We start from the raw sequence: 13533 nt of genomic DNA on the forward strand, positions 1-13533 counted from the left end.
CATGAGCTCATCTTTGCATTCACCAATAGTCAGATTGTCTTTCTGGAACCTGAGATAGGTGAACTGTAAAATGTTCCCAACATCAAGCATGTTGGCTAGGAAACAACGAAAACGCTCTGTGCAGATATGTTTTAGGCTACTGTCATCACTTGTTGCCACTTGGATCTGAATGGCTGGTAACATTCTCCATATTTTAAACAGAGTCTCTTGTCTCCATGCAGACCATCTGATGTTGTGGAACTTAACTAGTTTGACAAAATCAATGTCTTTCTCCTCACATATCTTTTGTAGTTGTGCAATTCGTTTTGCACCCCCTTTCTTTAAGTAAAAACTTAGCAAAGTGATGATAGATTTATTAAATGACTCACAGTATGGGACCGCACGATCAGCTGATTTAGCGCAGTTCTCCAACGTGTGGGCGGTGCACAGGATATGCACAAGGGAATCCCCGATATCCACCATCTGACGTAATTTGGGACGAACCCCGTTGTAAACTCCAACGTTGACAGCTGCTCCATCACTGCATACCGACACCAACTTTGCCTTCCACTCCGCTAAACCACAATCATTGAACAGTTGCACAAGTCCATCCACTATGTCCTGTGCTGTTCGGTTGGCCCCCAGATTAATAAATCCAAGGAAGTCTGAGCTGTATTCTCCGTTGCGGGACACAGAAACAATGTACACAATTTGCTGCTCCGTTTTTGTTATATCTTTGGATCCATCGAAAAGCACACCCCAAAATTCAGCTGCTTTCAGTTTTTCACTTAACTCTGAACTTATTGTCTGAGCGATGCTGTCCGTGATGCAGGATCCCCCTTCTCGTGAATGATAAGCAGTCCCGACGTTAACTCCTAACCTCTTGAGAAGCGGAATATCCTCCTCGTATGAACGCATAGGACGTGCATGTTTCGGTTTGCGAAAGGCCAACAAGAACATGTTTGTCAGTGCCTGATGTTGTTCTTCCGTCAGTCTGTCTTGCCACCTGTCGAGCGGGCCGCTGGGTCTCTGGTCCTGGCTGTGCCTGTTTGCAATAGCTTCCACTACTTTCTGGTGTTCTCTGCTGTTTGCATGCTTATCAAAAGCTGGATGGCTGAAGTTTTTCGTCCCCATATAAAAGTGGCAGTTTCTATCCGCTAATGTGGGATTTTCCCGACATAGTTTACACCACATCTCGGTGCAGGCATCATCTGTTTGAAGCCAGCCAATGTCCTGCAGCCATTTCTCTGAAAACGTACGCTTTGACTTTGGTTCTGGCTCAGTATGGCGTTTCTTTGGTGGAGGTGGAGGAACACCAAAGCAATTACTCAATGTCGCTTGCTTCTTTGACATTTTGGAGAAATTAGTGGCTCATACTATAGCATTGGCTAAAAGCTGTGGCTCATACTCTGCACTGCAAAATGTTTGGTACGCAAATGCGCGGTAAAACAATTGAATCTGGTGCTCCTTGAATATTTTAAGTGCGCATGCGCACCTGCGCACCACTTATGTGCACCTCTGGCTATGCACCTGCATCCTGTATCTTGTGTAGTACTGACTGTCATTTTATTTAGGCCTGTGGTGTTTCTATTTTTGCAAGGTGTTGAACAAAAGTGTGATTGGTATTGTATTATGGTGTATTATCATAGTGATGCTGCCTCCAGGATGTTTTACTATGCAGTAGGCATTTGTGTGTTGTGTTTAGAGTGTGGTTGTTGTCTTGCTAGCCTGTTTTGTGTAAGACCAGCAGTTGAGGCTGTGAGCATGTTCCCATGTTATGTGATGTAACCTAGGTCTGGTCCGTTTGTGGATTTTTTTTTTTTTTTGCTCAAGAGATATAAAAACATTGCAACGGTGAATTGTTTTTCTGTCTCTTTGTGTTACCTGCATGGCTAGATTTTCCCTGTATGAAGTGAAAGGTTATTGACAGTATTAACTTATATGTAGTAACAGTAGAATGTTTTTTGCAGTAACCCTGCAATTGACCGCGTACATCCATGCACGCACGTGCATGTGACATGTGTAGTAGTGCACCAAAAAATAGGGCTCCCCTGACAACCACTGTGTAATTCGAACCCTGAATGTAGCTAACTGCGTAGTTAGCTAACTTTAGCCAGCTGGCAAAAAAATGAAATGTGCAAACGAAAAATATCAGGCTTTATCTCACTTGCTGCCCATCCAAACCCAGCCTCCTGTACATCAGATATCAACGATGTTGAGACCAACTTGACAAGTTCTCAGGTGACATTTGAGTCATCCTAACCTGATTCAGTTTAATAAAGTTGACTAAAAAAGTGAAATAAAAAATATAAGAAGATTGGACATTTAAGTATTTATGGTAATATGACTGCAGTATATTGAACATTGCACATATTGTGTATGTAAAAAGTACATTGTGTGAGACAGCCCTCTAACAATGCAACATATGACATCACTATATTTTGGCTCCTGAAAAAAATTGATTTTAGGAGCCAATGGCTCCTCTCTCTCTCTCTCTCTCTCTCTCTCTCTCTCTCTCTCTCTCTCTCTCTCTCTCTCTCTCTCTCTCTCTCTCTCTCTCTCTCTGTGTGTGTGTGTGTATATATATATATATATATATATATATATATATATACACTCATACAGTGCATCCGGAAAGTATTCACACCCCTTCACTTGCCCCACATTTTGTTATGTTACAGCCTTATTCCAAAATGGATTAAATTCCTTTTTTTTCTCATCAATCTACATACAATACCCCATAATGACAAAGCGAAAAAGGTTTTGTAGAATTTTTTGCAAATTTATTAAAAATAAAAACTGAAATATTGCGTGTACGTAAGTATTCATACCCTTTACTCAGTACTTGGTTGAGGCACCCTTGGCAGCGATTACAGCCTCAAGTCTTCTTGGGTATGAAGCTACAAGCTTGGCACACCTATATTTGGGGTATTTCTTCCATTCTTCTCTGCAGATCCTCTCGAGCTCTGTAAGGTTAGATGGGGAGCATCGCTGCACAGCTATTTTCAGGTCTTTCCAGAGATGTTCAATGGGGTTTCAAGTCTGGGCTCTGGCTGGGCACCTCAAGGGCATTGACAGACTTGTCCCGAAGCCACTCCTTCGTTGTCTTGGCTGTGTGCTTAGGGTCATTGTCGTGTTGAAAGGTAAACCTTCGCCCCAGTCTGAGATCCTGAGTGCTCTGGAACAGGTTTACATCAAGGGATCTCTCTGTACTTTGCTCCATTCATCTTTCCCTCGATCCTGACTAGTCTCCCAGTTCCTGCCGCTGAAAAACATCCCCATAGCATGATGCTGCCACCACCATGCTTCACTGTAGGGATGGTATTAGCAAGGTGATGAGAGGTGCCTGGTTTCCTCCAGACGTGACGTTTGGCATTCAGGCCAAAGAGTTCAATCTTGGTTTCATCAGACCAGAGAATCTTGTTTCTCATGGTCTGAGAGTCCTTTAGGTGCTTTCTGGCAAACTCCAAGCGGGCTGTCATGTGCCTTTTACTGAGCAGAGGCTTCCATCTGGCCACTCTACCATAAAGGCCTGATTTGTAGAGTGCTGCAGAGATGGTTGTCTTTCTGGAAGATTCTCCCATCTCCACAGAGGAATGCTGGAGCTCTGTCAGAGTGACCATCGGGTTCTTGGTCACCTCCCTGACCAAGGCCCTTCTCCCCCGATTGCTCAGATTGGCTGGGCGGCCAATCCCAGAAAGAGTCTTGGTGGATCCAAACTTCTTCCATTTATGAATAATGGAGACCACTGTGCTCTTTGGGACCTTCAAAGCTGTAGAAATTTTTTTGTACCCTTCCCCAGATCTGTGCCTCGATGCCTATCTCGGAGGTCCACAGACAATTCCTTTGACTTCATGGCTTGGTTTCTGCTCTGACATGCATTGTCAACAGTGGGACCTTATACAGACAGGTGTATGCCTTTCCAAATCATGTCCGATCAATTGAATTTATTACAGGTGGACTCCAATCAAGATGTAGAAACATCTCAAGGATGATCAGTGGAAACAGGATGAACCTGAGCTCAATTTTGAGTGTCATAGCAAAGGGTGTGAATACTTATGTACATGCAATATTTCAGTTTTTTATTTTTAATAAATTTGCAAAAATTTCTACAAAACCCTTTTCAACTTTGTCATTATGGGGTATTGTGTGTAGATTGATGAGAAAAAAAAGGAATTTAATCCATTTTGGAATAAGGCTGTAACATAACAAAATGTGGGGAAAGTGAAGGGGTGTGAATAATTTCCGGATGCACTGTATATGTATATGTGTATATTGGCCTGGAGCCCTGGCTTGTGTTACAAGGGGCTGAGATACTACAAGTGAGCAATACAAAGGGGTCCAAATGAGCCATTTAGAAACTATCTGTCCACAGAGACCCACTGGGTGTAGTCCCGTGTGTGCGGACTGAAATGCACAGAATGTGGTAAGGTGATGAGTGGGGCTGCATGCCACAGCCCTGAGTGGCTGTGGGTGTGACAGGTTTTTCCTATGGGGTGAGGTGAGCCTTCAGGTACTGATAAACATGAGGGACCTGCAGTAGTGACAGTGGTTAAGCCATACTTAACGTTTGATAATTTAAAACGCCCCCTGTTGCAAGTTTAAGGAACTGCATGATTATAATTCAGAGGGAGATAGTGAGTTTAGAGCTTCGGGCCCCATTCAGACAGGTGTTTAGTTTTACATGGTAAAGTGGGTAACACGACATTTTCATGGGTCTTCAGTCATCAATTTGGGCAGCTTTGGAAAACACATTCAGAGGAGTGTTAATTGTTGGACGTGTCAGGACGGAGATGTCACTCGCACATCAAGTGCAATTAACAGCCAACATAGCCTCTTAAAAAAGCAAAAACAGGACATTCCACAAAGAAGAGAAATCTTTTCCATCAGTGAGCAACGGTTTCAAAGTCAATTGGAAAACCCAATAGCCACAAAGTATAGGAGTCCATTTAGGAGCAGATATGAGAGTTGTACCCCTGTTAGTTCAATGTTTTACTGGACAAAGTGCAAAGAATGCATACTTTTTTTTTCTTAAGATGCATTCATATTAAAAACAGTATAAATGGAATCAAAATATCGACCTCGTCTTGAAATATAATTTTTGTTCACCGTGTGATTCAAAATTGACCTAAACCTTGATAGACCATGGCATATATCAGGATGGAACTAGAATCCCCATGTTGCCTCCAGCTTGGCCGGGCATCCCTACAGACACAATTGGCTGTGTCTGCAGGTGGGAAGCCGGATGTGGGTATGTGTCCTGGTCACTGCTCTAGCACCTCCTCTGGTTGGTTGGGGCACCTGTTCAGGGGGGAGGGGGAACTGGGGGGAATAGCGTGATCCTCTCACGTGCCACGTCTCCCTGGTAAAACTCCTCACTGTCAGGTGAAAAGTAGCGGCTGGCAACTCCACGTGTGGGAGGAGGCATTTGGTAGTCTGCAGCCCTCCCCGGATTGGCAGAGGTGGTGGAGCAATGACCGGGACAGCTTGGAAGAGTGGGGTAATTGGCCGAATACAACTGGGGAGAAAAGGGGGACCCCCCCCCCCCAAAAAAAGACCTTAGAGCTCTCTGGGTCTCCACTGGTTGGTTGGTAATACTACACATTTAAACACAGTATCCACAACACATTTGTAAGTCGAAAAAAATAAACTTAAAATCTGAAACATGGAATAAATTCATCAATTTAAAAACCCCACACCCTTCAGCCAGCCTTGGTCCAGTCATGTGACTCACCTGAGCGATTGCAGCTTCATTGTCTGCCAGACCCAACAGAAAGATGCGAGCCTTATCAATCTTGACAGGCACTGTGCGACCTCGCCACTCCACCTCACTCATAGTGGCCGCTTGCTTGGCTCTCGTCTGGGTGATCAGAGCCTGGGGGGGAAAAAACAGATAAAACAAATATGAAAAACAAAACAAAACAAAAACACCCCCCATCAGGCTGCCATAATGATTTAGAAGCTACAAACCCCAAGAACAACGTGCAAATAAACATACTTATTCCACGTTTTCTTTTTTTTTTTTCAACTTATTTTTGATTTCTCCCAATTTAGTGGCCAATCGCTCTCTATTTTAGTTCAACTGCATATCTCCGGCCGGCAGTCTCGAAGGAGAAGCCTCGCCACTTCCATGACAAGGCGAATCCAGGCCTCGCCAATGCTTTTTCCGACACACACAGAGACGCATTCATGTGACAAACACAAAGCCGACTCCGCCCCCCTCCCGAAGACAGTGCTGCCAATTATTGCTGCTTCATCAAATCCGGCCACAGTCGGATCTGACGAGAATCCCGGTCCCCGGTGGGCAACTGCATCGACACAAAGCTAATGCTTAGACCGCTACACCACCGCGGACCCCTATTCCATGTTTTCTATCACAGGCATATCGAAGACATTTAACTAATCCACAAATATCTATATCACTAATGCATCTGTATTTTTCCATTTATTAAAAGACTTCCCACGGGGGAAAAAAATGATGTGGCGCACAGCATTTTATGTTTTTAGCAGAGTGGCCAATTGCTGAATAAAAGGGCAGAAGGTAGGGGAGTTTAAGAAGAACCTAGGTTGTTGTGGCTTGAAGGCAAATATGGAAGATAACTGCAATTACTATTACACATATAGACAAAACTTGACGTTCAGCTCAACCATGTTATGTCTGATGGTAGGGAAGTTGCTGGGAAAAACAGGAAGAAGTTTGCGAGAACTGTTTCATCTGGAAAGGGCTCTGGTATCAGACACCGATGCATTTAATACTATCCTCATAAGTGTAAGAAAGTTAAACAAAAATGTTCATCTTTGGGATTTACAAATGCTTCAGATGAAAAGTTGTGTTTTCCAATGTTTGCATGAAATTCACTCAATGTTTGGATGTAAACTTGGCTTATATTTTCTACTCTGCTGAGAAACTGCTTTGAAAGTGAAGTGGCCTACTCTACGGATGTTTAGCCTGGGCTAACTAAAAGCAGCATATCAGCTACGTGACAGGCTGTCCAAAGAAACTCCTCTCGGGGCAGGTCGCACAGTCGTCATTTCAAAATCGAGGAACATTTATAAAGTATGATTATTGATATGGTTTTATCACCCAGCACATTGTTGATAGCACAAGGACATGGAAGGGCTGAAGTGAGAACAAAGTTTGGATTCTTTTTAGGAATTTTTTTTCTAGGTGGTTTCAATGACATTTTCCATCACTTTTGCTTGAATATGCATGATATCTGTTGCTAAAGTCATACTATTTTGGAGGCCTTGCTCCAACCCCATACGGATGGAGGGACAGATGGGCAGACGGACGGACGGACGGACGGACACACACACACACACACACAGCACCTCAATTATCATTTGATCACTGAGTTTGATGGAAATACCTCCATTTTTCACGTTATATTCTCACCAAGTCAAGAACAAAGATGCTAAACTTTGGGTATGTTCATGTGGGTGCACTGTTGTGCCGTTTCACACAACATATGTAGTATGTACTGAATGTATGTGCATATTCAGCCAATAATGATAAAACTTACCATTAAACGATAAAGCTCACCTCTAGCTTCTCAGCCATCATGCCTCCACCTCCTCCAGTTAGTCTCATCTGCATTAGGTCATTGATGGCATTCTGGTCACCTTGAATTCCGAGGACAATGTGTAAAGTTACATTTTCTGTGTGCGCTGTGCATGTGCTGTGAGCAAGCTTGTATCAATTTAATGGACTCTAGAATCAAATTCAATAAGCTGAAAGTGGCGGTGAATGAGTAATTTGTTGTGATGTTGGCCAGATTAAATTTACATTTTTCGTCATAACTTTCTTCCCCTTTTTTGGATTTCCCTTTTTCTTCCTAATTGTACCTGTCCAATTAACCCACTCTCCGAGCCGTCCCGGATCGCTGATCCACCCCCTCTGCCAATCCAGTGAGGGCTGAAGACTACCACATGCCTCTTCAGATACATGTGGAGTCGTCAGCTGCTTCTTTTCACCTGACAGTGAGGAGTTTCACCAGGGGGACGTAGCACGTGCAAGGATCACGCTATTCCCCCCAGTTCCTCCTCCCCCCTGAACAGGCGCCCTGACCAACTAGAGGAGGCGCTAGTGCAGCAACCAGGACACGTACTCACATCCCGCTTCCCACCTGCAGACACAGCCAATTGTGTCTGTAGGGACGCCTGACCAAGCTGGAGGTAACACAGGGATTCGGAACGGGTGATCCTTGTGTTGATAGGCAACGAAATAGACTGCCACGCCACCCGGATGTCCCTCAGTCTAATTTTTTAACTTCAGCACCTTAGCTAAGTCTATTACCCAGTGAGTGGTGTATTTTTCTCAATTAATGGATTACATTAAAACGAAAGGAGCGAACTACTCATTTCGCATGTTGCTTCATCAGATTCGCTGTGTTTCATTAATGGATTACATTGAATTGAAAGGAGCAAATTACGCATTTAGCATTTTATTTTTTGGTTTACAGTGTTAGATATCGTTAGCTAATGGGCATGTGTATATGTGTATATATCTATAAACTAATGCCCAGTTATCCACTGGTTCCCCTCACACCACAACTTAACTCTATCCTCTGACCGTTATTCCTTACTCTGGTCTGTTCCTGGTCTCTTGGACACCTAGCAGGCTCATCATTAAAAGGGTGTGGTCTGTCATATACGTCTGATTAAACATTTACAACCTCTTCAGTGTCAAAACTAGCACTGAGATCAATTAATTTCTTATTGTTCCACTTGACTGCTCTCCCCTATGTTACAACACTTCTGGTTTGGCTTTTTTAGAGGTTGAAGTGAAATTGCGTCACAAAAATTACTCCAGAAGTCATTGTAGTGATATACAAGTAAATTTTTGTGAAAATCTAGTTCCTACATTTCCTACACATCGATTCACTGTGGCGTCCAATAAGATCCCTGGCATCGAATTTGAATGTCACACAATTTTCTTTTGTTCGTGTGTGTGAGAGAGATGCTCACCAATGTTATAAGCACAATAACGGATGTTAGGAGAAATCTCCTCCACACGCTGATGGTACAACACTGCTTGTTCTTCGGTGAAAGCACTGGCCAGCTTCTCATAGATAGTCCTTACAAACAGACATATTGCAAAACAGAAGATGGAGATGTTTTGAGTTTCTATATACTAGGAAAAACGTGATTGAAACAAACTTGCCTGGCAATGATTAAAATTTCTGATCTATATTTGCATTTACTCAATGTTCCTGTTTTGACATGCTTTTTTGGGCCTATTTTGAGACTCTTGGAGAGCACTGCTTTGAAATGAATTGTTAAATGGATATCTCTTAAAACTTACTTGAACAGAAAATGGCTTAGGAAAGACACACCAACCATAAATGAGAGGGCTGACTAAGTGTAAGATATTCACAATGAAGAGAATTATTAAACTAAGAACTCAAATTGACATCTTTGATGTGAATTGGTCAAAATAGCTTACCCATGTGTCAAGTATAAGACCTGATTTATATTAGGTGTGAATATGTTCATACAGGTTTGTGCAGATATGTATATATGTCGATTTGTTGTTCATTTAAGAGATAGATCCTCCCCTTGTTGTGGTTGGGTTTCTTCCCCGTTTTGCTTTTGTTTTGTTTTTTTAGTGCGTGTTTTGCGTCCAGTTGGCACATGCATCTTTAAAATAAAACCCAATAAAAAGTAAATGACAAAAACAAAAAACAAAACCTTACTTGCACTTGTTGAAAGCCTCCATGGCAGGCTTCCACTCCTGTAGCTCAAACTCAACCATGCCAGTTAAATATGCTGTGTAGGCCTGGAATCAACAACATTAACCTCCAGTTAGTGGTGATCCTTTTGGAAGGAAACAACCTCAGACTAAAATCACTGCACCATCTTGCTTAATATGGATTCAGTTTCATCTGAGCTATGCTGCATTAACTTCAGGTGACCAGGTTGTGTTTGTACAATTTTCTCTATAAATCCAAGTTTTTCTGGGAAAAAAGAAAAAACTGCCAACTGCATTTGAACCTGGAACGTTTTAAACAAAAATCATGACCCATCAGAAATGCATCTAAACACAGCACATCTGTGACCTTCTTCATATGTACCTGTGCCTCCAGCTTTGTCTTGGCATCAACATTGGGGCTTTCACACAGCTTCTCAAGCCTCTCACCATGCTTGGCAGCTTTACGCAATCGCGCCAGCAAGTGGAAGCGCTTTCGGGGCTCTGTGTTGGCCTCTTGCTTCAGCTGCATGGCGTAGCTCCATGCACGCTCTGCCTCCATTAAAACCAGTAGGAGGTACCTGAGGCCAGAATAGAGGGGTGGTAGTAGCGTCACACATGGACATTTTAACATGAAAATACTAGTGCATTGGTCAGATACCATTTATCAGGAACAACTAACAGGCTTTAAGCATACTGTGTAGCTGAACTCATTTTACCATCAACATTAAAGGCAATAATTAATCAACATTGGAGACTGGATAATCAAAACATTTTCATAGCGTAAAATATATTCATTTGCTTTCCTGAGATATTCAAATTGCCATAGATAGACAGCAAGTAACCAAATAATACATCCTTAATTTAGAGACAAACAAGGACTGTTACCTTTAGATTTTAAAATTTTGCTACAATCACCAATTTGTTCCACTGGAACACTCCGACTGACCTTACTGAAACCAACACTTCATTCCTCACCTGTTATCAGAGAGCATCTCTACAGTAATCTTCTTCCCAGTGAACTTGTGTCGATTGCCCATCTTGAAGCCAAGAGTCTTACGCAGACGACGAAGCCGCCTGGAACAGTAGCCCCTAAAAAATGGGGGAAAAAATGGATATGGAGATGATACCTCTTAAGATAGTACACGTTTGAAATTCAGTACATATCACAATAAAATGACTTTGCATGTCTGTGCTCATCAAACTTTTATTTGGGCCTACATGAAGCATCTGATATTGGCACTGTAGTCTTGAGAAAACCATGAGAGAAGTTCCTGGTGGGATTAGACCCTGGCAATAAGGTGCAAGAGGTAAGAATTTGTACAATAATAATAATACTACCCCCCCCAAAAATCATCTTCATGACTACCAGAAGGTTGAATCAGTTCATCTGGGCACAAGGTTTAATGGGAGAAATGTTTCATCACTCATCTAAGTGACTTCATCAGTTTAAGCTGACTGCAGGTATCCCTAACCTTATAAACAGCACAGTTGCACTACAACTAAAACCAGTGATCAGATTCCTATGCAAATGTCGTGACCATTAATTAGACTTACAATGGCCACATGTACTTTTATCAATCAATCAATCAATTTTATTGAACGTGTAACATAATAAAACCAAATAAATAAAATCATCAGCATTTATTCACTATTCACATAGGATTGGGGAATAGTTGCAATCACAGCATTGTAAGATGGCAAAAGATTTAATCTTAGCCCCCCTCCCCAGTTCAGGGATGGTCGTTCCCGCTTCACATAGATGGCCTCTTTGACTCCCCATTCAAATAAGCGTTCCTCCCTATCAAGGATGTGCACATCCTCATCCTTGAAAGAGTGGCCACTCACCTGTAGATGGGTGTAGACTGCGGAGTCCTGACCTGATGTGTTAGCTCTTCTGTGTTGTGCAATCCTCTTCGCCAGTCTGTTTGGCTTCCCCGATGTACAAGTCACAGCAATCCTTGTGTAACTTAATAGCATACACTATATTGCTTTGTTTGTGCCGGGGAACCAGATCCTTGGGGTGGACCAATTTCTGGCACAGCATGTTTTGGAGTTTGAAAGCAACTGAGACGCAGTGTTTGGAAAATACATGTCTCAACTGTTCCAATACTCCTGCCACATACAGAATCATCACTGGTTTATGCTTAGGCAGCTGTTGTCCTTCTCGCTTCAATCGCCTGGTGCACTGTTTGGGCATCTTCCTGGCTTTGACAAACGCCCAGTTAGGATAACCACAGTTACCCAGGGCCTGTTTAATGTGGGATTTCTCCCCTTCCTTGGCCACTGTCTCAACAGAGACGCTGTCAGCTCCGTCGTGCAGCTTCCTTATCACTCCTAGTTTGTCCTCCAGTGAACGAGAGTCAAACTTAAAATACTGATATGTTGGTTTACAGTACATATCAACTCTCAACTTTTCACCACCAATGGTAAGGTGGTATCCCTAGATTGGACATCACAGCCCTCTTTTCCACTTCCTCCATATACAAGTTGACAAATATAGGTACAACTGTGGAACCCATAGCGCACCCATGTTTCTCCTTATAGTTCTACCTCCTGTATGTGAAGTACGTGGACTGAAGCCACAGCTTCAGTAGTAAACACATGTGGTCAGTGTTAAGGGTGGTCCTATTGCCAAAAGTGGGGTTGTCCTGTAACATTTCTTCCACTATTCCACTAAACCTTGTGTCCAGATGAACTGATTCAACTTGCTGGGATTCCTTACCTGGACTATTGAGCATGCATCAAGACATCTTCACAACTACTTTGATAGTAAATACCTGAAATACAACTTAAAAGAAGAAAAAAACCCGGAACTTTTCAAACCACAAGATTCACATGCTGGTCTCATGAGTTTCAAGCGGTAGGCATAGCTCACCTGTATCTCTGGTAGTCTCCATGCCTGAGGCCATGCTGCTGCTGGGAATCCTTGATGATCTGCAAAACTGCAAGTCATGGTTAAGGAACAAACTAGTCTATAAAGTCCCCTGCACATGCATGGGACTATACAACAATGTTGGTTAAAGTATAGACATGACAGTAACGTTGGCTTGGCATCTGGTGAACATTCCAGCAGGCCACAGTTAACATCTGGGGTAATGGCTCAAATAGGGAAAACTGTATGTAAAGCACTTTTTTTGGAACAAAATCGATTGTCAGCTGATCTTGGCCTTTTCATGCGTCCACTTTCCCTTAAAGCGCATTGCGTTGCATCTCATTGTAAGTAAAGTGCCAGTATCAGTGAAGACCTGATACTGACGATCAGAATCAGAATCATGGTAGCAGTGTTGAGCGCTAAAACAACGTCCTCAGCGGACTCGCTGCAGTGAATGAAACTGTCTTAAACAAACAGGCTAAACTAAAGGCTCCCGCTAGCCAAAGACACGCCGAGCCTACAATGTGACACGTAGCCTTTAAGGCAGTTATCCCCCTGCACCGCCAGCTAACGTTCGGCCACTCTTGGCTAAGTCGTTGTCGTTGTTTAAACAACGCAAAATAACTGTGGACGGACGTTTATATTACGCTCTGATTTAACGAGGATACTTTCCAGTCCGAGTCCTCCATCTGGCGAGTTTTCTTTATTTTCGTCCAGTAAGGCGTCTTTGGCCTCATTTTGCTTGTCTGCAGCCATTTCTCGGAAGTAATTGCCTACCCAGGAACCAATGTGTGTGCACTTCACGTTCGGTGACTTGAAACCTCGCGAGATTTTCAAAACATTCACACTATATAATGACCACTAGCGCCCCCTCTGGTTTGCACCCGTCACTGCGAAAACTCCGTAGGCGCGTTGAAATATTTGAGGTCTTGCAATAACTTATTATAAAGCTTCAGAAACATTTCATGACAATGTGTACTTAGCTTCGGAT

The 13533-nt window shown here is 42.8% G+C and overlaps 1 protein-coding gene across 1 annotated transcript in view; it reads right to left on the bottom strand.

The window, feature by feature from the left end:
* srp68 (signal recognition particle 68) overlaps positions 1-13298 on the bottom strand; it is a 30552-nt gene extending 17254 nt beyond the window's left edge. Inside the window, exons 1-8 of the mRNA XM_056279898.1 lie at positions 13211-13298; positions 12546-12612; positions 10646-10759; positions 10053-10248; positions 9675-9757; positions 8947-9056; positions 7523-7602; positions 5714-5854 (exon numbers count right to left, since the gene is read on the bottom strand). Of these exons, the coding sequence (XP_056135873.1) occupies positions 5714-5854; positions 7523-7602; positions 8947-9056; positions 9675-9757; positions 10053-10248; positions 10646-10759; positions 12546-12612; positions 13211-13298 (879 nt within the window). The remainder of the gene's footprint in view (positions 1-5713; positions 5855-7522; positions 7603-8946; positions 9057-9674; positions 9758-10052; positions 10249-10645; positions 10760-12545; positions 12613-13210) is intronic.
* Between the last annotated feature and the right edge of the window lie 235 nt (positions 13299-13533).

This window comes from Lampris incognitus, chromosome 5 (genome assembly GCF_029633865.1).
Source record: "Lampris incognitus isolate fLamInc1 chromosome 5, fLamInc1.hap2, whole genome shotgun sequence".
In the NCBI taxonomy this organism is placed as follows: domain Eukaryota; kingdom Metazoa; phylum Chordata; class Actinopteri; order Lampriformes; family Lampridae; genus Lampris; species Lampris incognitus.